Genomic DNA, 25954 nt, shown 5'->3' on the forward strand with positions numbered 1-25954 from the left:
ACCATTGTAGAAATGTTTCAAGCTCGACAATGATCCGTAACTGGAGTTTATGCATAGGCCACCTTTTTTGCTTCATCTAATTCAATTAAAAAATCAAAGCGATCTGTAGAAAAACCTGTCTTTGAAATTTTTAAGGCTGCATGATATTCAATGGTTTTTCAGACTAAAACTTTACGAAGCTATTCGGCATTTTGGTAATCTGCTTGCTTTGTTGGTAAAGTTTACTACTTATATAAACAGGCTATTTGGATGGATGTTTGAATAAAAATAAGGTTTCATTTGCATATTTGAGTAATTTATCTGTTGCTTTTTATCGATTGTCTAAGTTCTGGATGTTTTCCGTTCGTTCCCCTCCCCCAAGCTTAGTGGGTGAAAATTATTTGCGCCCCCAGAGGCACATGTTATGGTTTACATAATGATTTGCGATGTAATGACACGTGCTCTGAAACTGAGGGACGCTACTACGCTGAATCTGGATTTGGATTATGGGTTGACCAAAATTGACGGAACTAATATGGGTCTGGAAAAAAATCCTAAACCTGATTCCAATCTGAATGCATGTGTTAAAAATGCACAGCAAAATTTGCCGTATTTTGTTTGAGCTTAATTGTTGTGATAAACTTACTAAATAGTTTCATGTTGGATATGTTGATGTTGATGTTGACTCTCTATTGACCGAATTTTGACCGTGCCACATTGGCACATTGGTTTTGAGTCACTGGTCCCATTTTGTACGCAGATCTTTGCCCACACCATCAAATCACCAGGTTAAACTGTTCCTCTACTCTTACTTTTTATTCACTACAACCGTCCTCTCTTCACATTTTCCTTCACCCCGTTGCGTATGGTTTGTTTATATGTGGAGGAAGAGCTAAAAGTTCTCACCACATGAACTATAAAAGATGTGCACGAATTTGGCAAGAGGCACATCCAGAAAAATGTAAATCACAATTACATTAAAAAATTTAGGAGGAGCAGTTCATGGATACAGAGGAGCTAGGCTGGTGGACTTGTGCAGTCTTTTGAACTACTACTACCCCGACCAAAATTTTGTCCCCGTTTTAGTAATAGCCGGCTTTAATGACCCTCGCTTTTCCCCTTCTTTTTTTACAGAACATATCAAAGTTTTCATTCAAACACTTCATGTAACATTTAATCATTCACATTTGATCATAACTGTTTCTTTAACAAAAAACACAAATAAATCTTGCGCATTATGACTATATTGACATTTTGGCACTTTAAAAATTTCATATTTGCCCCTGCATTTGATAATATTTAAATATCTCGGACAATCTTTTAAGATTCTCTGCATTTCGTTTTAATGGCAACCAGTTGTTCTCCCTTGTTCTAAATTTATGGTTCTAGCTCTATATATCTCATCTCTATAAGATTGCCAATAATGTTCTAGTCAGGTGCAACTTCTAGTCCTATGTATACTTCCTTCCTCATGTCAACCCAGTCTCACTCTAGCCAATGCCAACGACATATAAGGAAGCGGTGGTATATAGTTGCGTTTCTTGTGGTTATATCAACAATATTTGTAGTTGTTCGGCCACTAGCCGTGATTAATTTGATGGTTTTGAATGACGACACTGCAACGCTAAACGCACTGCCGATTATATATAAACCTTTAAATCCTCATCTGGCACTGACTCTGCAAATTCTGACATCTTTTAAACTTGTCAAACCTGTCCTTTGTCATTGGACTTTCATGACAATGTCCAGCAACGCTTTCCAAGACAAAATCAAAAGATACTGAAACACCAAAGCCCACTGAAAAACACAGTTCTTATTTTTGTACAAAAAAAACGTTGTAAAGTTGTGGATACCCTGAATGAGCTACGCCGACCATGTTCTGACCAAATAAGCAAAATGCAGATATTGCCCTCTCTATTGCTATGCTCCTCCACATTTCATACTGCCCTGCACCAAGAAGAGCAACAACAATTTTTGTCAATAAAAGCATTAGCAGGCGGCTCGAGATTTGGAGCCAAAGACAAGTATATAAGCCGTTTTCTGAAAGCAAAGCCCTTCACCTCTCAGTACCAAAGGCTTCAAAAAACAGTCAAAAGGAAGTGCGCCACTTCAACTGCCTCATGAACCTGGGTAAAGTCAACAGAGTTATCCTGCAGCTAGACTCAGATCATAAAGAATTATATCGAACAGTGGGTCAATAGAATTGTACATTCAATTAGAATTTCTCAAACAAAAGCACCCCACTTTAAGCGAAGCCGAACCCGCAATAAAAATCAATATCGCAAAAACGCAAATTATTCATTATCATCCTTTAGTTTATGAAAATATACGCACAAAAAACCTCGAACAAGCTGCATTATAACCTAATGATAAACAAAAACCCTCAAGTTTTGGTCGACTTATTGCATTTGACAAATACTCTACTGACCTTTACAAATTCTCTGCGAAATTGGCAAATCGAATTGCCACAAAATTTTTCCCCCACATCATTTAGCCTCTTGGATTGCCTGTTGCCTAATTACGCTTGAAAAGAACCCTGTTGTCCAACCTATAGGAAACGGAGAGGTGTTGTGGAGAAAAATCGGGCGATGTATTGTGTGGTAAACAATATCAACAATTTCTTGGCGGCAATGCCCAGTTGTGTCTTGGGAAAAAGTGTGGCATAGAATACTATATTCACGTTGAGAAAAAAAATTTTCAGTCAAATGATCAGAAGTCTCGCGCATCACAACATCTCAAAGCAGTACCCTTCACTCGCAAACACTCTGAATAACTCTTACCAAGCACCTTTTAAGTTGTTCGTCAAGAAAACCACAATTTTGTCTAAACAAGGGTCAATTCTGGACAATCCCTTTCCTATGGCAATATACGGCATAGCCACGTTACCGTTGATAACTTGTGTTCAAACTGCAGCTTAATATAGAAGGCTCATCCAGACATCGGCTCAGCTGTCGGAAAATTAATGGAACTACAAAATTTTTTTGAATGCATTTCTCTGAGTGGCAAGGGTTTCGGATATCTGTTTAACCGTCCTAATTGTCAGTTAGTGATTAGAGTTTATAAACTGGAAGAAGAGAGAAAACTTGTCATTTTTGATGTCGAAATCTCCACAGCAGGTTTTTTTAGGATCTGTGATTGGTGGTAGCTCAATGCGATCTAATTTTTCCTAGTCCTGGCTTCTTGGCGTAAAAACACGTCTATGGCTGAGAAATTCTCGACGTTTCTGCAAACATATCCGCAGATTGTTCCCAGCTGTTTACCCAACTAGGTCCAACAGAATTTCGCCTACCTCAGCCAAACAACGCCCGCCTTAACCGAGGCTCTGACGGTCGTGGAGACCACACAGAATGAAAAATTTGTACTATCAATAAGCAGTCTGCAAGCCACGGATGGAAATATTCGAAGTATTTACGCCCTAACGTTGCGCCTGTTTGGGTTGAATATAGCTATCCCGACCGCAAGTACACATGATTTCTTCAACGTGGCCATTTCAACATGAGCTCTCCAACCCATTGAACAACCTTGTTGTGGCTTAGCTCTCTCAAAATTGTTTGCGAAATGATATAAAATTTGCCAAAATTTAAAAACTAAAAAAACTCACGTTAAAATATAAGTTAAAGCGGGAATTCACGTTATAATATTAGTTCAAATTATAATTTTAACTAGATGAGGACACATAGGGCAGAAAACGTTTTCAGCATGACGAAAAGAAATTTGCAAAATCTCCACAGGAGGGATACTTATGTTTAGGGCAAAGTCGGAGTAACCCTAAAAATACAATAACATGGCCAAAATCGAAAAATCCGGAATACGAATGTTTTTAAATAAATTGATAACAGATGTATATATGAGTTGTAAATAGGCTAAAAAATGTATATAAGGAAAAATTTTCGATTGAATCTTTTAGAATATTTCCTAGAATTGTTTTGAGTTCGGCCTCAGACAAATGTAAATACATATTCATTTTATCTTTTAACAATTTGTAAAACAGTTTTAACCTGACGATGAATTTTGTAGATTTCCCAAGACGGTGCATATTTTGGCTGCAAGCTCGCTTCACCAGGCTGTAAGTAGTCTCCCATATTCAAGCAGAAAACAGTTTTTAGGGAAAGTTACATCGGTTCCCGGATTCTCCTTTAACAGAAATTCCAAAAACTGTGTCAAAAACGCAAGAAATCTCCATCAGAAGGTTCATCTGAGCAAGAGGAAAGACTTGGTAGTGCGGAACCACCTGATAAATAACACAATCTAACGTCTCATGTCAAACAACTACCAACGCCGCAACGTATCGGAGTTGACATCATTTGTTAGAATGAACAAAGATGGCTTCAGTGCTATTGTTTATTTTCGATGTATAGACACAGAGGATTTTTTTCAGGAGCTGCTGAAGTCTGAGATACTGGTGCTTAGAGTAATAAGCAACTGATTTCGAAGAGAAGGAGGACGAAGAAGCCAGGAAAGTATGCCCAGCTGAATCTGGAAGCTGGGCTGGAGATTAGGGACCTTGAGACAGTATTACACCATCAGTACAAGTTAAAAGGGCCGCTCAAGAGAGGAAAAAAGCAAGAACTGGGGCAAACAGCAGAGGAAAGCGAGAGCTAAGGCAAGGAAGGTGCAACAGACACAGACTGAGGAGGAGCCCCTGAACAATCGGGCTTCATTGCCCCCTGTCCTTGAGCTTCTTTGAGGTTGCAGCTACCAAAGACGTGGCTCAGGTATATTTTGAAAAAATCAAACTGTTACAAACTTTATCTTGATTACTTGAAAACCCTAAACAAGGCCACTAGCTGCAATTACCAAATCAAGTTTTTAAAACAATGCCTTCACAATGATACAATTCCGGATTTTTTGAGGTTTCGCGCTCCTAAAAATGAAATTTTTTTGAACAAACGTTGCACATTTTTCAATTAAAGCTCCTGAAACAAGAAGTAAACCGTACGGAGACAGGCCGTAAAGTGTTCAAGGAAAAAATTGAGACAGATAGGAGTAATTTCAGGGAGAATGTGAGACCAGAACTGATGTCATCCGTTGTTGGCAGCATTAGGCATGAAATGAGGAATCGTCCCGCAATGGTTCAAAACAGACTTAATGGAAAACTTGATAAACTGTCAGAGAGACAGGATAGACCACTGCGGAATGGCTCCCATAGTAATAATGTGATAATGTATGGCCGTGAACTTCCAAAATTTTGTACTTGACATCCTATAGTTGGGACCTAAACACCCTGTGAGAGACAAGTTTAATGAGGTGCACTTCCTTGCAGACGTAGACAAACTTGTATGTGAGTTACGCGAGAAGAACACTGATAGCGAGAAACTTTGTTAAATTGAAGCGTCCACAAAATGATATGCAAAAAATGTACGCGAAACCCCAATGGATAGAGGAGTCAAAAATGTGCATGATTACCTAAAAACCAATGATTTGCTGGCGGTACCATTTGACAAAGGCTGCGGTTTCTGTGTGATGAAGAAGTCAACATTCAGGGAAAAACTTGATGAGGTGCTCAAATCAGATCAGTTTCAAAAAATCAATGAATCGAAAGATGATATTGTGATCAAAAATGAAAAACAGATCAAAATTAGCCTGCAACAATTAATGAAGCAAGGGAAAATTGGTGACAAAATTTATCAAAGACTCAGGTCAATGGGTTCACAACCAGCGAGGCTTTATGGCCTGGCAAAGGTACATACAAAAGATATACCTATCCGACTTGTTCTTTCGATACCTGGTAGCAGCTACAAAAACTTAAACAGATTTTTGACACCATTTTTCCAGATACTACCGGTCGCGAACATTGAAACCAACACGCAAGGTGCTAGAAAAGGCCTTAGAGTCTCTCACTCTTGAAAACGACGAGCAGATAGTATGTCTTGACGTAAAAAGTTTGTACGCCAACGTTCCGGTTGGAGAGGCTATAGAAATTGCTCTAAGAGAACTCTATTTAGGCAACCTAGCTCCAGATATCCCAAGATCCGCCATGAAAAGTTTGCTAAAGCTTGCGGTGACGAATGTTCTTTTCAAATGTAATGGGATTTGGTATGTACAATCAGATGGTCTGGCTATGGGTGCATCACTGGCTGTAATACTAGCAAACGTGTGGAAGAAATCGTTTGAGGCATCACTGCAAAAACCAGAGCTCAGTGAAAAAACTTCCATATCCGACCAAAACGGGAAGGGCAAAGACTGTAACAGAAGAGTGACTTTCCTAGGAAGAGGAGTAGAATGTGAGTCATGCAAAAATTGGTTTCATGCAAGATGTCAAAAGATATCGAATGAGGAATACGCTAACATGCAGTATGTTGTTTGGATTTGTACTTATTGCAGCAACGAACAGACAGTGGGGCATTATGAGGAGATGAAATTGTTTAAAAGGTATGTGGATGATATTATCTGAACGGTTCGTGGCGACCCGGACGAGTTTTTAAAAATTGCGAATTCATTACACAACAACCCGCAATTTACCTTAGAAAAAGTTAACATAGAAGGGGATTTGGCTTTTCTTGACATTAACGTAAGTGTGAGCATCAAAAGTAATATCACCTGCCATTGGTATCAAAAACGAACTGACACTGGAATAATATTGATTTTTCGCAGTTGTGCATCACTTCAGCATAAAAAAAGTGTGATTCAAGGGACGCTTCATAGTGTTTTTAATGCAACCTCGAATTGGTTGGCCTTCGTTGAAGCTCTTGAAAAGAACAAACCTTGCTGGACCAAAAATCAATATCCAGAGGAATGGTCTTCAAAAATAGTGAACCAGACTCTAGAAAAGATAATAAGTGGCGGTAAAGACCAATTGAGAACAACACCAAAAGAGCATCAAAAAGCAAGACTAGATCTCATGATAAGCTAACTATTTTTCTACAATACAGAGGCATCCTTACTCAAAACTTTGCCAGCAAATTGAAGAAACTATGCGGATTGCAAGTGGTTGTTACAAAGCGGAAATTAAGATCATGCCTCTCCAGCCTGAAATCATTTTTCGATAGAGACCTGAAATCCCACGTGGTATAGGAGATTAAATATAACGGATGCGGATCCATCTATGTTGGGCAAACAAGCCGGCATGTTACCTCAAGGATAAGAAAACATCAAAAGAAAGATTCACATGTGAGTCAACATCTGATTGAATTTCGTGGCGCCACGAATGACAATGAATGGAAAATTCTGGACACCTGTAGTACAATAGAAAAACTAATGGTTATCGAAGCGATATTCATCAGCAAGTTGAAGCCGGCACTAAACACACGCGTTGAATATAGGGGTCGGGAACTCACGTTAAAATATTAGTTCAAAATATAATTTTGACTAGATGAGGATACATAGGGCAAAAAAAATTTTGCGCATGACAAAACGACATTTGCAACACCTCTACAAGAGAGATACTTAAGTTTAGGGCAAATTCGGAATAACCCTAAAAATACAAGAGCATGGCCAGATCGAATAATCCGGAATAGAAATGTTTTCAAATAAATTGATAACGTATATAAATATTAGTTTTAAACAGGCTAAATATTGTATATAAGGAAAAATTTTTGATTGAATTTTTTAGAATAGTTCCTAAATTTGTTTTAATTGTGGTCTCAGACAAATGTAAATACATATTCAATTTATCTTTTAACAATTTAGAAACATTTTTAACCTGACGATGAAGGTAAAGTTCGAAAACGTTTGTTTTAAATATCGGAAGTAATTTTAATTTGACAAATCGGTTTCTTTCACATTAAAAAAACGCAATAGATCAGCAGACGAAATGCTCCTTGCAAATCGCTGCACAAAAGAGAGCCTCTAGCGGGATAATCGATCTACCACTCAAAAAGCACAATTTTTGCTTAATCAAATTAGATTTCCGAGATGGACTAGACTTACGATATGGTCGCGGGTTAACGCAAACATAAAGAATATTTCAATGTGGCGAAAATTTCAACATAACGCATGCTCGCCTTTGTACAAAAGGCGGGTGCGCTCACATGCGCCATAAAGAAATCCATGACACATTCGCGCGTTTGATGAGCGAGTCATATTATGATGTCGTATTAGAGCCAAAGCTTCAGTCGCCTCAAGGTGAATCCTTTCCTGACAACATAAGAAGCACTTTCAGTCCATTCGCATCTCTATGCCCAAATACCATCAAAGATGCCTACTCATATCACGGACAGCTTAAAAATCTGAAATATGAGACCCGCATTGTCGAAGTTGAAGACAGTTCTATTAATCTCTAGTTTTTGCATGCATTGGTGTTGCTGACTCCTCCGCCACCAAAGTCATGAAAAAGTTAGACGAAAAACTAGCCGATAAGAAAACGTAACGATATGCAGACACCATAAACTTAATCCATAATCCAAACCAAGGTAAGTTTTGCACTCCTGCGAAGCTGTCTCGGGGGATGTAGAGCCCTCAAGAAGTCATACACGCGCGACTATTTTTCTGTCTTCAATTATTGTTTTAGAAGGAAGGCTGCACGGTTCATAATTCACTCGCCTCTAATGCTTTGTTTTATTATGCTTGACTACCTCCGATTTGTTTAACTACTTTACTAGAAATTGCTAAAACTAGCTATTTGTTTCAACTTAGGTCAATGACCTTTTCTATAAATCCATTGTGTTTAGCTTCTGTTTGACGATGCTATGAGCAAATACTTGATTTCTTAAATCTTCATTGTTTGATGCTTCATTGTTTCTTAATTTGCTTTTCTTTATTTAAAAAAAATAGAATCATTTGATCAGAGGAAGACACACTCGAGGCTGCTTGTTTAAATTGGTCATGCCTTCATTTTTTTGCGTTGTGAATTCGACAATTTTATGACCAAGTTGAGCAAATTTTATGCGGGAACAAAATTTCTGGTGATAATCAATCTGGTATAAATCAATCGAAACGGCCAAAATTGGTCTAAAGATGACTTCGAAAACAGGCAGTTACCATGTAAAATTGCAATTTTTGCGTTAAGCACTTAAAATGTGCTAAATATGCTTTAGGTAAATATGTTTAAACTTTTTTTTTCATTTTTGTATCGAAAAAGTTGACATTTAAACATCCAAATGACCAGGAGCACACGTATCTGAAGTAACAAAAACCTCCGGCTCCGATTGTAGACCTGAGAATACGAGATAATTCGATCTTCACGAAGTTTCTTTTTTGAGACATCCTTAGTAAAAAATTGTCTGTATGCAAGAAAGTTAGATGCTTGGATGTTTTTCTAAGTTTTTTTAATTTGTAGTTCGTGGCTATCGAGCTGCAAAAAGTCAAATCAAAAGGATACCACCTCAAATGCTGGATTTATTGCACTTGTCATGTATCTTTGATCCTAAAAGACAGCTCGAATTTGAGCATTTGAAAGACTTTGCAGCGAAGTTTGAAGCAATTATTGTAAAACGTGTCTTTTCACATTTCTCCAGAATTTTTGCTTATTCGTTTAAAAACAAACTGTTAAAGTCAAAGGTCATTGTAAAGGGCGATCTTGGACTGCACCCCGCCCCCGTTTTTTTTCCTTGGCATGTGCGACTAGCTTTGTTGTAGTTAATCTAGCTACAACCATAGTCAACCCCTTGTCTCTCACTGACAAGCGATTTGTCAGACTGTATTGGGCTATGTTCTTTGTTCCGACCCCCTTCAGTGTGGGAGGAACTATATGCTCAACTAGTTTTTTGTTCAGTCAGTTTTTGAAGGTCGACATACTCTACGCTCAGGTTTAAATCCCAGGTTTAAATTTTTGTGAACGTCCAGAACAAATATGACATTGAGATCGGGAAAGCCGTACAAAGTGCCTATGACGTCACAAGACAGTTCCAAAGAGGTGAGCTACCAATAGCTAAAACCAGGCTGCAAAAGACCGATGACAACTTCGTCGTACGAACTATGAGACTACAACTGCCTTATCCGCGCCTGTCCCAGCTTTTACGAAAAACCCGACAAACGGACTCTAACTAACAGTTATGTGAACTTCTTCAAAAGGAAGTACAACGAGACAAACAAATGCACATGGAGACTATTATGCAGATGTTGAAACTGCACCATCTTTGAAAAGCTACGACAAACTTAAAACTCGGACTGCGAAAGGGGGAAACCACCTAGGGCATTTGCCCTGAAGTCTATTCTACTACTAGTACTACTAATTTCACTGTTCTGTTCACATTTTTCATAATTTTTGGTCAGTTTTTGCTGAAAAATTTGATAAAATTGTTAACGGTAGTCTCATTGGTTTTACATTTTAAGATGAAAGATAATTGCTGATTTATTTGAATCAACTGTTTTGTGCTCTCAATTTTTTGTAAACTCAACGTTTGTTTTGTTATAAAAAATGGAATCAAATATGCTTATTTGACCCACTTTGACCAAATTGACTGGTTGTGCAGACATAAAAACTGCTTGCACAACCTTCGTTTATCCAGATGAGAACTCTGGTTCCTACGAAAGAGTTCTGGATCTAACATTATAGTGATCTTTCGCTAGATTAATTATTTTGAGCAATTGGTTTTCAACAGCTCCGCAGCGATATTATGACTGGGTCTAATTAATCAAATGTCTCATTGGGTATGTATCTAATGAGTAATTAAAGAAACTATCAAATGATTTCAGTTGCCAGATCATGTTTTTTTGGTAACATAACTCGATAAGTTTCCAACATTCATCGTTTGTTTCTGATATTGACTTTCTGGTCACATTATCTAGTTTGGTAAAATTTTCAACAATTTTTTGTTATAATGGACAAGCAGCATTACCGAGACAAGTTTGTTGCAATCGTGGATTTTTATATTTCAAAAGTTAGTCAGATTGTAATGGGGTGCTATATTCTTATAAATATATTCGCTTTTTTGATTTTAATGTTCCTAGCCTATAATGATTTCAAATCAAAGCTCAATTATTAATAGGTAAAATTTAAGTGCAAGTGAAGACTAATAAACTTTTGTGATGTTTTGTGGTTGTTGTGACTTATGGTTTTAGAAATTTATTGGTTTCAAAAAGAAAAAAGTTTTTGAAATGTGTCACTTTTAATCCTATGTCGGCCCTTTAGCGACGACCACCTCAATGGCTTATTAATGACAAATCACATATCACAATAATGGCGTTGAAGAAGCTGCAAATACATATGCTGAATATTTTTTTATCGAAAAGAATGTGTTCTTTGGCTTAGACATTGTTTTCTCGCAAAATTTTGATCACTTTTTGGTCTTTTACCTATATTTGTTCTTGTCGTCGTATGACATTCTCGATAATGACAGGTCTCAATGGCTTCGTATAAAGATATCAGTGAAGCCATTCACTGGTCTCAGTTTATAGCTAATGGTTTTCATAAATTTTAAAAAATCCTCAAAAAGTATTTATCATTTCTCCCTCTTTTTTATTGTGATCATATTAGGTTTCATATTAAGTTTTTTAGTTTAAGTAATGTTTTTTTATTTGGTCTTGTTTTCGTTTCGCTTTTTCTTCCTAATGGCAGGTATCATTGGGCCTCTAGTGAGTTATTATTTAATTTGTACAGATTGAGCTTAAAGCGATTTTAGGTACACCAATTAAAGCTATAATCGGTACATTTTTTCAAACAATGTAGTTTTTTTAAAAAGTTTTCTATCTCTTCCCCTTTTGGTAGATAATTAAGTCAAAAAAGTGAAAGTGATTGAGCGAGGTCGGAACATTATGTGCAAACGCACATTACCGGCCTCTTTGGTTCTTTTTTGTGTATTAAGGATCTGGTAACGTTAAGAGTCATGAGATGAAAGTTTTTATGACTCCAAGAATTGCTGGATAACATTGTTTTTAATGGAAGTTGAGATGTTTTCTTAACTTAATAGGAGGACTTCAAGCTTTTGTTCGACGTTAATTTTGAACAGACATTAGGTTTTATTAATGAAAAATGAGCCATCTTTTATTATCTTTTGGAAACTTTAGAAACCTAATATTTTTTCTTGGCATAGTCTTCAGAAAAGAAGTGAAGACAGAAAGACGACGAATAGACAAAATATTGTGTCTTTAATTTTAAGCTTACAATTTTTTATGATAAAAAGATTGAATCAATTAATCTGGCTTTTATTGTCATCAGTCTCATTAAACAGATATATAATTTGGTTTTGTTGCGTTTTCCTTAACAAAAGTTAGCATTTTTATTCAATATCGTCACTAAATGAAGAGAAGTTATTGTAGTGCAAGTGTTTAGAGTGCACTGTATTTAGATCGGCCATATGCTGTTTTTCCCAAAATTTTTATCAATATTAAATTTAAATATTTTCTGGAAATATTTAAAATTTTGCATCGTTCAATGTATGCAGGCTTTTATTTAGGTTTTGAGATCAAAATGGAAAGTCTCGTAATCATAGCAATATTTTCCATGTTGGTCTCCTAAAATCAGCTAAAATTTGTTTGTACACAAGCTTTCGTTTGGCAGTGGTGGCTTGCGGACATTTTTCTGACCTTTTATGGAAACTTTAAACTCAAGAGGTCCGTCCACTTTATTTTTGAGTCTATATTTATTCGGCGGCATGTGAAGAATCTGAGGTTGAATGAACGAATTGATTGATTTGAGTTGATCTCAAATTTTTTCACGTAATAATTTATTTTATTTTTTGTGCAAACAATTTTGCACGTGTAGCTTCGAAAAGAATGAGTAACTGATGGTAAAAAAGTTATATTCTCTTATTGAAACTTTTGTCTTAAGTGTGTAAAGATATGAAGTTGTGCGCCAAATTTTAAATAGCTTTTTAAATCATGATTATAATAAGCAGTGAATGTATGCATTCTTTGAGTTTTTCAGACCTTTTTTTATTATAACATGCGTGCAAATATGCTCTCCTGACTTGTCAAAGCTTTAGTTTTAAACATGTAGATATGCGGTTTATTAGTTTAATATTTAATTGCTGTTCGGTTGTGAAAAAGTTTGTGGCTTTGTTGATGTTGTCAGGACTAAATTGCTTTGTTGTTGTATACAACAATGGCCAGGCTATGGCCATTTGCTTAATGGTCGCATACGAGTGACGTGTCTGTGTGTTTTGGTGATTGCTTGGCAACAAATAGTTCTCTCTGCTCGTTGAAACGAGTGAGTGGTGTGTGATCATAATTCTGCATTCTGATTTCAGATTCAGTTGCTCGCTCTCTTTCTTTTCTTAGTCGTAGAATCACTTCTTAGTAAACTAGCCTCAAAATGAGAGAAATCGTCCACTTACAAGCCGGCCAGTGCGGAAACCAGATTGGTGCCAAAGTAAATAAATAAACGTTTACCTTCATATAAGCTCAATACCTTACTTAAACCCTCTCCCTATCTGTTTTTTTTGCAACGCTTTTTTAAAATTTCGATTGTAGATTGAAATTAACTGATTAGTGGGTGGTATCATAATATGGTAGATATTTGCGTTTTTAGCAGAATTATTTTGTTAACTGGAGGTGGAATTTGCTTTTTTGAAGTTGTTAAATTGCAGGTTTTTAAATATTTATCAAGGCAGTGTGTCTTAAAAATGAGATCGTTGTTTTAGTTCTGGGAAGTCATCTCTGACGAACATGGTGTAGACCCCACCGGAACCTACCATGGAGACTCTGACCTCCAGCTTGAGAGGATTAACGTGTACTACAATGAGGCCACTGGTGGCAAGTACGTCCCCAGGGCTGTCCTTGTCGATCTGGAGCCAGGAACCACGGACTCGGTCCAATCTGGACCTTTTGGTCAGATCTTCAGACCCGATAACTTCGTGTTCGGCCAGTCTGGTGCTGGAAACAACTGGGCCAAGGGACACTACACCGAGGGTGCTGAGCTGGTCGACTCAGTCTTGGATGTTGTCCGAAAGGAAGCCGAGGGCTGTGATTGTCTTCAGGGATTCCAGCTGACCCACTCGCTCGGTGGTGGTACCGGATCCGGAATGGGAACTCTCCTCATCTCCAAGATCCGAGAGGAATACCCCGACAGAATCATGAACACCTTCTCCGTCGTGCCCTCACCCAAGGTGTCCGACACTGTCGTGGAACCCTACAACGCCACCCTTTCAGTCCATCAGCTGGTCGAGAACACCGATGAGACCTACTGCATTGATAACGAGGCTTTGTATGATATCTGCTTCCGAACCCTGAAGCTGACCACCCCCACCTACGGTGACTTGAACCACCTGGTCTCCGCCACCATGTCTGGTGTCACCACCTGCCTCCGATTCCCAGGTCAGTTGAACGCTGACTTGAGGAAATTGGCTGTGAACATGGTGCCCTTCCCTCGTCTCCATTTCTTCATGCCTGGGTTCGCCCCTCTCACTTCTCGTGGATCTCAGCAATACCGAGCTCTGACCGTGCCCGAGCTGACCCAACAGATATTCGATGCCAAGAACATGATGGCCGCATGCGACCCTCGTCATGGACGATACTTGACTGTCGCCGCCATGTTCCGAGGCCGAATGAGCATGAAGGAGGTTGATGAACAGATGTTGAACGTGCAGAACAAGAACAGCAGCTACTTCGTTGAATGGATCCCCAACAACGTTAAGACCGCTGTCTGTGACATCCCGCCCCGAGGTCTTAAGATGTCCGCCACCTTCATCGGTAACAGCACCGCCATCCAGGAGCTGTTCAAGCGAGTTAGCGAACAGTTCACTGCTATGTTCCGACGAAAGGCTTTCTTGCATTGGTACACTGGTGAGGGTATGGACGAGATGGAATTCACTGAAGCCGAGAGCAACATGAACGACTTGGTTTCTGAGTACCAACAGTACCAGGATGCCACCGCCGAAGAGGAGGGCGAATTCGAGGAGGAAGAGGAGGAGGGTGAGGCCTAAGAAGCCACCGTACTCCAACTTGATCTTTTCCCTAGATAGACTCTGATAAATCTGCATGAGGATTTGCTACTGTCTTGCGGCGACTTTTAAGTTCAGGAGTTGCAAGTTTTGCTTGTCTAAAATGTGTGATTTGTTCTACTTTCTATCCTGTGAATGAACTGTAACCAAGCATTTGTTTTTGCAATCTTTGATCGCGTCACAATACAACTTTTTGCAATTCAATTTGTTTTTAAATATCAGTAATAGTAGCAATTATCTGACCCTGATAGAGAAAAATCTATCTAAAATAGAAACAAGCGAATGGTCGAAAGATATTATTGGAATTAAAGAACCATGTGATCATTTGATTTGAAAGCAAAAGCTTTTCCGTAAGCTCTTAATTGTTGTTTGCTTGTTTTAACTGGACTACGGTTTATGGCAACTGATATGCTAGCATGGAATTCAGTGCAACGCACAAATTTTGTCTTAATTGGCAGATCGCATTTCGACTGAGCAGAAGCTTATGAATTGTGATCTTGTCGTATAATCCAGATTCTGAAGAACAAAATTTGAAGTGAAGTCGTCTTCCGAAGAAAACTAAGACTGTTCTCTTTTTGAACAGATAAAGCTCCTTTGTGCTCAATTGGCGCCGCATTTTAGGACAGGACATTAACTTTCGTATTCAAAAAGCCTCGAAAGATTTAATTTTTTCTCTAGTAAACAGAACTATACGATTTTGGGGTTAAGAACATACTGAGCAAGTACAAAGTGAAATTGAACAAACCAATACGTATGATATACCATAAACGTGAAATACACGAAAACGTGTCATGACTACAGATTTCAAAATTCATCTTCAAATTTAGTTTGGATTGCTGAATAATGATGAGCAATCTAGAGAAAAGCGAGGAGATTCAAATGGCACAAAGAACTCAGTTACATCTTTGTTTCTATTTCGATGCGCCAGATTTACAAACAGACAATTGTTCTATTTTCAGAATGATGTCTTGTAGCATAAGATATGTCAAAAATATGTTTTGTATCGATTTGTAAGATAAACAGAGAGGATTGAAAGGTTGGTCCCATTTGCTGGCTTTGAAAATTCACAAACCTTTTTTTAAACGTATCGTGCATGCCAACACAGATGCTTCGTAGACAAGTACCCTTGAGTGTTCAACCTCAAACAAGCATCCTTAAGTGCCAATAGCTGAGATAGTCAGTTATTACTTCTTTATGCCATTCTGTTGATTTCTGCGACTCGAAGAATTTTGGTTTTCAGGTATTCAAAACGAAGAGGAGTTTTGGAGATTTTAAACAGTATGTAAAAGTCTAGGCCAAACGTGTCAAAACTAAGATACCATTTGGCTGTTGCACAAAATTGAAGGTCGGAGCATCGATCGCGCACGGTAGTTTTGTTCATACCGGTTTTCGAAGGAAAGAGAGAAATGTGCAAAAAATATTGAGCACGTGTGACATAATTGGTACAATAAAGCTTTGATTTATGCTTCGTGTTAAAATATTTTTGTATCAGTTTTGTATCCTTATCAATGCCGATTGTATCAGGGGAACCTTTACTGAACCTTGTCGATTCCAATTTTTTGAGTTTGCAAATGGTGCGTTAACCTATAACAATAAATTTTTGCCTATTGTGTCTGTTTTTAAAGTCTTTAAACGGAAAAATAGGTAAACAAAAAAATAGACTTTAATAACAATTTAATCACACAGCAACCTCTACGCATTTGGCTTTTATGTTAAACAGCCGCCTGAAAAGAGCTTTCCTGGCTAAAAAAGCAAACGTAAGATAACTCCATTGACTCAGAAAAGTATTTTATTTAGTTCCTGTTCGACCAACTACTCATTGAAACATTAAAAAGCAAAATCTGATGTTATTTTTCAAAAGTTTCTCAGAACTTCAAAATTCAATTCAATATTTCGCGATTGATAGTGTGCTAAATTTACTTTATGGTCTAAAAACGAGCACTATGAGTTAAAAAGAATTTAAAACAAGCGGTGGTTTGCATGCTCTAAAGACAAACAAAAAAGGAAAAAAGGAAAACATTTCATGAAAAATCGAAAATTAATTTATTGAATTTTAAAAATTTTGGCTTCCATAGCATCTAAGTCTGTCCCCTAAGTAATCACATGAAAAAGTTATTATTAATACATGATTGAACGTTAGAACCTGCTGCAAAAATGTCTAAACGGAAAAATAGGTTAAAAAATAGACACTTTTGCAGCAGGTTCTAACGTTCAATCATGTATTAATAATAACTTTTTCATGTGATTAATTAGGGGACAGACTTAGATGCTATGGAAGCCAAACAGTTCGGCTTGTGGTTAGGTTTATTCTAAACTTTGAAAATCATAGCTGAAGTCTTTTTGTCACTATGCAGATGGTTTTACATTGTTTCATGGGTATTTTCATCGTTTGCAATTTTATATTTTGATTACTTCTACTTGTTTGTGTTTGTATTGTTTTTTGTCTTTGAACGGACCTTCCTGCAATCAGTTTTTGCGGTACAGGTCTTTTCTTTAAATGATGGGAAGCGTTTCTGTATTTTCTGACCAGATTTCGTTTCAAACTTTTGAGTCTATAAAACTATCCAAATTGTGTTTTTCTTCGATTTATTTTAACTCTTTTTGTTTTCTGTTGTTGGAAAAAGTTTCGTACAACGTTAGGAATTTTAAGCTCAACATATCGGACCATCAATTCTGATTTTGCGTGATGGTACGTAATCTATAAAATGTTGATGTTGTGAGGGCTTTATTTTGACCGAAGGACGGCTCAATTTTTTGATTGACTCGTTAGGGTCATATACTGAAAATCACCCATTCTATTTTATCTATTCATTATACATTTCAACTTTATTTTCAGCCTTTTCTATCTGCCTTTTTTTAACGTAACTGTAGCTTCATCTTTATAGTTTTGGAGTTGCTTTTGGTTTTGATTCGTTGTTTAATTTGTTTTCTAAGAATCTCCGGGAGCTAGGATTTACTGTTAAAGAATTATTTGGTTTGGAACTTCAAATGCTCTTTTTAATCTTCTTGTTAGGTTTTTTCGCGAGAGATTGAATTTTTCTATTCAAAACTTGCTTCAGCCAGATCCAACTAGCTGCAAAAGTTTGAAACGCTGTGACACTAAAACTCAGCTTTGTTTGTATTTATATTTTCTTCGATTGTTCTACTTGGCAAACAGAATGTTAATTTTTCTGTCGTTTTCAATGCGCTTCAACTTCTGAGACTGTTTTAAGAATAACATTTTAAATAGTTTTCTTGGAACACCAATGTCATTTGAAGTTAATTAGATATTCGAGACCTCCTTTTTAGATTTTTTTGGCTGTTTAACTTTTTTAATTGCTCTTGGACGAAGTTCATAGCAATTATTGTAAACTTGTTGGTCTTTCTTTTTATGCAAATTTTTCGCTTGATCATTTTGCGATTTTCTTTGACTTTTCGAGTGACTTTTTCACGCTTTCGCTCTTCATTTTTGTGTAATCGATATTGCTCTTACTCCGCAGTAAAGCTTGTTGCTAAAATAGAATCGGTTGCAGAACAGTGAAAACAAGGGACTGGTAGCTGATTGGTCAGTGCATGTGGTTAAGGACCTGGAGGTCAATGGTTCGAATCCCGGTTGGGTCAAATTTGTTCTACCCGTCTCGTTCGAGAGCAATTCTTCCCACATTAGTCGGTTTATGTTTCATTGTTTTGTTTTTGGCCAATGGCTTTTTTTTTGGCAACGTTACCAGATAATATGTTTCAAGTGATGAAAATTTGCCTATATTCAAACTTTCTTTTGTCATGTGGTCAATTGTTTTTTTCTCAAATTATTTAGTTCTTTCTGAGTTTTCTCAGTATCTGGACTTGAGCATTCGTTTTTTTAATTAAAAATAGAATGGTGATTGACTGTTTCGTTTATGTCAATGTTGATTATTTCGTTTTTAGATTTCCTTGTGTTTTAAGGAATCGTCGTAAATATCGTAGATATGACGTCATCGAAAGGGTTCTATTTATGCAAAAAGTACTTTTTGGCTTCAATAACGTTTAATTTTGGTTTTTCTGTAAACAATTTTTTTTTGCCTGATTTTTTTCTGAACTGAATTATGAATGCGCGTTCGTTGCGATTGGTCGCTCTCCTTCAAGTTTGATGATTTGGCAGGTTTTTCGAAAAACGCGAACACTTCGAAACAATTTGGAGATATTTTTTTAGTTGACAATTGAGTTCAAGTCACTTTACCTGAAAGCTATCTGAGAGTAGCGAATGTAAATATCTAATATGTAAGGTTGTATAATTTCTGTTTTGTAATCAATTCTCATACTGAAGATCATACGGGTTCAAACCAAAGACTCCATAGTTTAAGTTTTGAAAATAATTAACGCACATGTCCAGGAGAAAAATTTTCCCGGATACAGCTAACAAACTGGACATGGTATATTTAACTGAAAAGTATGAAAACTAAAAAAATTTTAGATTTTTTTGTTTGGGATCTCTATATGATTTGAAGTTCATATTCGCAATAAAAATAACAATTTACCAGTTTTAAAAAATTACGTCAGAATTGTCCAAAAATATTGACGAAGTTGAGACAATATGCGAGCTCAACAACAAGAGAATGGGAGCGGACATAAGAGCGGATGCTGAAATAATACCAAACTATTGACCCTCCTGAGCACTTAGCTCCCAAATAATGGTTTTTGTACCTGTTGAAAATAGGTACAAGTGGTCTCAACCAAAATGGAATCTCAGAAACGAAATTACTGAGAAGTAGTGGATAAAACAAGGGATTCAACCACCAGTAAAATTTGTCCCTTTCTCCTAACGCTAATCGCGCATGTCGAATCGGGCCAAATTTTACTGTTTGTTGAATCCCTTGTTTTATCCACTACTATATATTAGCTCTAAATTCAATAAAAAAAATCAATTAAAATCAAAAATAAAAACAAAAAATCAAAAAATCAAAGCAAAATTTACATTTCACTCTTTAAGAGTGATTCACTCTTATTCGGAGTAATCCCCAGTAGAAAAGATTGCTCTTTTTCGCTCTTAAAGAGTGAATCCCTCTTTTTTGATATTTTTTTTATTTTTTATACTTTTTATTTCAAATTATCTATACTTTTCAATAAATTTATATTTTCTTTTATTTTTTCTAAATTTATTCCTTTATTAATAAGAAATGATACAAAATTATAGTATTTACATGAACAAATTTCCTCTGTTTGGTTAATAACTAAAGGACTTACAGCTCTAGGACTTTGCCAACTAGGATTAATTGTTTTATCCGTGAAGCGGTTACACCGATCAGTTATGTTTCTACTAAATCCTCTAGTCAATTCTATATCTGGATGTTGTTTCTTTACATGAGCCCGTATCCCATCATATCTCACAACAGAAGTACAATATGGACAATTAACTTTAGCTGAAGTACAACTTCTACATGTATACTTACCCTCATCAAAAATATTTAGTGGTTTTATATAATTACACTTACTACAACATCTAGTTAATACTTCTGAGCTGGGGTTAAGGTTAGCGTTAGGGATAAAGTTTGGGTTAAGGATGGGGATAAGGTTAGGGTTAGGGTTGGGGTTAGGATCTGAGTTAGAGTTATAGTCATAGATAGAACCAGAACCAGAACTAGAGCTAGAACTGGGGTTAGAACCAGAACCAGAACTAGAACTAGAACTAGAACTAAGGTTAGAACTAGAATTAGAAAAAGAATTACAACTAGGGTTAGAACTAGAATTAGAACTAGAACTATACGCAGATAATATTAGCTATGCTGTAGAATCGGTGTACAAACTTTGTGGATAATATTTAGCCATGACTTCAATTAAATCTTTAGTATTATCTTTAGATGTGATACACTCTGCTAAACATTTGTTTCCTAAAGTATTGAGTGTATTAGCTTTACATCTCTTATCTAAGATCAAATCAAGGTCTAATTCTTTTTTATCTTTAACAAAATTTGTAATCTTCTCTAAATTCTTCATTTTTTATATATAGTCTTTTTAAAAACTTTCCTCCCTTTCTATTCAAAATTCCCATCTCTTCATTGACGAAGTCACAGTTACACTGATCAGTATACGAACTTTGTTCGTGGTTTACCAAACTGCTTCCCTGATAGGTCTTTGACCATGTTTCACTATCAGTATAACTGCTTCGTGTTTCACCTTCCAAGTCTTCTCCATATCCAACATTAACTAATGTATTTACTCTACTCAACATTGTACTTGCTCCCATTGCTACAGTTTTAGCATTTCTTGATATTGAATCAGGATAAAAACAATTAAATATAAATAAACCTGTGCCTATAATTCCACCAATATTTGATAAAATTTTTATACCCTTTCCCTTAATCATCTCTTTTGTTAAAACATCGTTCTGAATTTTAATGTTATTTAAAGTAAGAAGTTTATTAAAATAAAACTGATAATTATCATGAATAACATTTCTATCTGTTGCATTAATCATTAGTGGTTTCATATATGCTATAAGTTTATTTATATCTTTTTCTAAATCATCTTTTAAACTAAGAGCTTTTAAATCAAGGAAACCAACTCTTGAATCATATATCATTGTTCTATTACTACTAATAATAATAAAAATATTTTCCTTTTTATTATATTTAATTATACCACAACGAAGTTCATCTGACATTCCATCTGTACAATTATAATAGTTACTATTTAATTCACTAATTATTTTATTGAAGTCATGTTCATATTTATATATCTCATTAAAGTTTTTAAATAATTCAGGTCTATTATAAGTTGTTAAATAAATAGTATCACAACTCATTCTTGCTGTATTAATTATTTGAGCTGGTTTACGACACATTACAATCATTTGAATATTATAATGTCTACCTTCAGTAAAATAATAACCTATATCCTTATTTAACCTATCACCCATATCATCAAGTACTGTTACACAATTTTGAAATTTATGCATATTATTTTTTGTGATCATATATATATCACGTTTATTAAACCCAGTATAAAACTTATTAGACTCAGGATCTATCCAGTCTCTGTCATCTTTACAAACTATAACTATGGACCTTTGGTCTTGATCTTGAAATTGATCTTGATCTTGAACTTGATGTTGAACTTGACCTTGAACTTGATCTTGAACTTGGTCTTGAACTTGATCTTGGTCTAAGTATAACTTTAAGTATTGTCTAATAAAATATGTTTTGCCAGTACCAGTTCCTCCATAAACAATAGTATGTAGTGGTGACTTTTCATACTCAAATCTAACTAGACTCCTATTCCTAAATCCACCAAAGCTTTCTTCTAGTTTTGTATATTTACTTGGTCTTGAATCATATATTATATAACAAATTCCAATTACAATAATAAAAATAAAAACTGCACTACCTGTTTCCATTTTTATATAATAAATATAGATTTGATTTAGGTTTAGACTTAGACTTATAATTAGACTTAGATTATAATAAAAATTATAATAATAAAAAAAAAACTGCAATACCTGTTTCCATTTTTATATAATAAATTTAGATTTGATTTAGATTTAGACTTAGACTTATAATTAGACTTAGATTTATTAAATTTATTATATAAAAATGCTCATCCTAACTTTTGAGGAATTCAATAATAAATTTAATATTGATAATAATGCTATGAGTGATATCAGAATAAAAGATATAGGTAGAGATATAAGTATAACACCAATTGAGATTGTAATGAGAGATGATAAACCAGAAATGGTAAGTGAACCTAACTCTAACATTATTGTAAACCTACATCCAAATGAAGGTACACATTGGGTTTTAGTTATAAGAAGAGAAGGTGGTCCAACATATAACTTTGATAGTTTTGGTGTAGAAAATCCACCTTTATTTTTAGAAGAATATGTTGATCTAGGCTCTAATGAGAGAATACAACAATATGATGAATCTTATTGTGGGGCTTATTGTTTATATATGATCTATCTTATTGATAGAGTATTTAGAATTAAAAGTGCTTTGAAAATTCTAGTTAATCAATGTAAATATCCGGGAATATATAATGAGTGTTCTTGTTTAAGTTGTAGTAGAGGTGGTGATAAAGATAAGGATAATGTTAATGATAATGTTAATGATCTACGAAGTAGCTTTGCTAATAATGATAATGATAATGTTAAGGATAATGATCTACGAAGTAGCTTTGCTAATAATGTTAATGATAAGGATAATGTCATTGATAATGATAATGATAATGATATTGATAATGATAATTTTATATATCAGGGAACCTGCTTCGCAGATCTATTTGATGAAAAATATCAAAGGAGTAAATCTAATAGGAATAGCAATAGTAATAGCATTAGTAATAGTCCTACTAATAATATCCGTGAAGCTGTTTCACCGTTGTCTGTAAACATAAATGATGATCTATATTCATGGTTAAATGATGATGATATAATTACTGAAGCCGCATTCCCAGATAACTTTAGATGTATAGTATCTGGTCCTAGTGAATGTGGTAAGACATTCTTATTGAAAAAACTAATTCTAGCTAGTATATACTTTGATAAGCTATACATCATTGGACCTACTTGTGATCAGTACCATGGTATAGAAAGAATAAACCCAAAAGCAGATGTTCAATTTATTGAAGATATAAAAGATTTACCATCTCCTGATAAACTACCCAAAGACTTAAAGAAACTAATGATATTTGATGATGTTAGAGCCAAAGAACCAGTTATTAATGAATACTTTTGTAGAGGTAGACATAATAACTGTAATATGATATATCTTAATCAAAACCTGTTCTCTCTGGATAGGCAGAGTGTTAGAGAGAACTGTAATCTATTTATTTTATTTGAACTGAGAGGTAAAGTCCTCATATCTATATATCAAGATTTCTTTAATAATGTTGAACTTAGTTATATTGATTTTGCTAATATATGTAATAAGGTATGGAAAGAGTCTTATAATTATATTGTCATTGATATAACTAAAAACAAAAATATTAATGGTAAACTAAGAATTAATTGGGATCGGAGAGTTTTGTAGTAAAGTTTAAGTATCAGGGAACCCGCTTCGCAGATAAGTGTAAGTCTAAGTACAAGTCTAAGTATACGTATAAGTATAAGTATCGGGAACCTGCTTCGCAGGTAAGTATAAGTATAAGTATCAGGGAACCTGCTTCACAGATAAGTCTAAGTGTAAGTATAAGTATAAGTCTAAATCAAATGTAAAGTAAAACTTAATACATCACCATTAAAGTCTATAGGTCTTCCATGCTCCTCTTTTATATGAAATTCTATATATTCTATTCTATCTTTAGTTACATTTTGATACAAGATATTAGTTGGTGTAATATTTATCAAGTAACCTGGTGGTTCAGTTAAATTAAAAGTATATATTATGTCTGTATCTTTACCATTATCTTTAGATCCAGATATCACATTACAATGAATGTTAATAGTACTAAAACCCATAATATCAATAATTTTCTGAGATTTTTATCTAACTTTTTTGTAAATTATTTTTCTAAATCCTAGTAATGAGGCTAGTGAGTTTTCTATATCAAAGCTGAGTGCTCCTTGTTTTATTTCCATTAAACATTTCATCGTATTCTTATCAGGATCTATTATAACATTACCATCAGTTTCTTCTTTTATTAATTCTGCTATGTCAGTTAACTCATATGCTCCCGGTGTAATAGTTGAATATAGCAACTGGATTCCTTTATAATTATGATTAATCATAGATGTTATGTTTGGGCTTGAGGTAGAGACAGGGTTAAGGTTAGGGTCAGAGCTAAGAGCCCGAGGTAAAGCTTCATCATCTTCTATAACAGTATTAGCATATAAGAATTGATTGTTTCTCCTATTCACATTAAACACTGAATTATAAACAGATAATCTAATTAAACCTAATTTTGTTGTATTAAGTATAGGTTCACTAAAGTTAAACTTTTCTGTTGGTTTTATCATTCTAAAGTTAAGTGTATGCTCTTCTTTAGTTTTAGTTAAAGCTTCGTGTATATTTTGTAGTTCATTTAAAATCAAGGTGTCTGTCATTTTATATCTAATAAAAATGGATTTTAATTTGGATGCAACTTATGGTTATAATAATGATATACATAAAAGTAAGATTATAAAATATAAACCTAATAATCTAGCAACAATGAATACGGTTAATACTAACATTAATATCATACTCAATAGAGAAGAAAATCACTTAAATTTGCGTAAATGATTTAGAAAAGTTTATATATGGCTTAGGATTTAAACTAATTTTAAAAAGAAATAATAATGATAGAGCTCTATATAGAGTTAATGCTAATCCTGGTGCAGTTGCCGATGATGGTAATATAAAAATTAGAGATATATCATGGTGTGTACCTAGTATTGATCCTAGTAATGATAATAGAATTATTGTGCAAAAGGGTTTAAGTAAAAAGAATAATGTAGACTTTAGCTATTATGAAAGAAAGACATTTTATAAGAATGTACCCAATGTTACTAACTTCTTGTTTGATCTAGTTATGGAAAGTGGTATGGAATGACCGCAATATATAATAGTTGGTTTTGAAAATAATAATGTTAATGAACAAACTCATGATGCAAGTACATTTTATGTAATGAATGTTACTGAATGTTATTGTAAGATTGGTAGTGAGTTTTATCCCGAGGATAGAATGAATATTAATTATGGAACCAATAAATATAATGAGGCTCTTAAAGAGATTGTTAGCTTTAATAAAGATTATAATGGGCTACCACATAATATAAAACCATATATAAATCATAGAACATTCAAAAGTAATTATAAAATATATGTATTCGCTACTAGATATCAAAGGGATCATATAGGTCCACAACCAATACAACTTAAATTTAAATTTAGTGCTGCAGTTGCAGATGTTATATGTCATGCATTAGTATTAACTAGAAAGGTTATTAGTGTGAATAGTGATGGTAATAAGATTGTAGACATAATATCATAGATATAATTTAAGTCATAGATATAATTTATTTCATAGATATAACTCTAGCGATAATGATAATTTTAGATATAACTCTAGCAATAATTATAATTTTTATAGTATAATATAGTTATTGTTATAATTATATACTTATACTTATACATAACCATATACCTATACTTATATTTATAGCTAGTCAGCTCTAATTGTTACTCTTGTTAATAGCTAACTATTTCTTATTAGTACTAACAAAACCCTTAGCATAAATATTGTCTAATTTCTTTTTATTCTCTAGTGCCAAGCCTCTAGCTTCA

The 25954-nt window shown here is 34.8% G+C and overlaps 1 protein-coding gene across 1 annotated transcript; it reads left to right on the plus strand.

The window, feature by feature from the left end:
* The first annotated feature begins 13023 nt into the window (after window positions 1-13023).
* LOC142352011 (tubulin beta-4B chain-like) lies at window positions 13024-14942 on the plus strand. Its single transcript, XM_075404341.1, has 2 exons — window positions 13024-13168; window positions 13440-14942. The coding sequence occupies exons 1-2, from the start codon at window positions 13112-13114 to the stop codon at window positions 14718-14720; spliced, it is 1338 nt and encodes a 445-aa protein (XP_075260456.1). The 5' UTR covers window positions 13024-13111; the 3' UTR covers window positions 14721-14942.
* Window positions 14943-25954: the final 11012 nt, after the last annotated feature.

The sequence above is a fragment of the Convolutriloba macropyga genome, chromosome 13 (assembly GCF_964194025.1).
Source record: "Convolutriloba macropyga chromosome 13, txConMacr16.3, whole genome shotgun sequence".
Lineage (NCBI taxonomy): Eukaryota > Metazoa > Xenacoelomorpha > Acoela > Convolutidae > Convolutriloba > Convolutriloba macropyga.

Excerpts from the sequence above, each read along its gene's own strand:
- LOC142352011 (XM_075404341.1), top strand. The coding sequence starts at position 13,112 with ATGAGAGAAATCGTCCACTTACAAGCCGGCCAGTGCGGAAACCAGATT. Across the intron at positions 13,169-13,439 it reads GAAACCAGATTGGTGCCAAA|TTCTGGGAAGTCATCTCTGA; the intron begins GTAAATAAATAA and ends TCGTTGTTTTAG.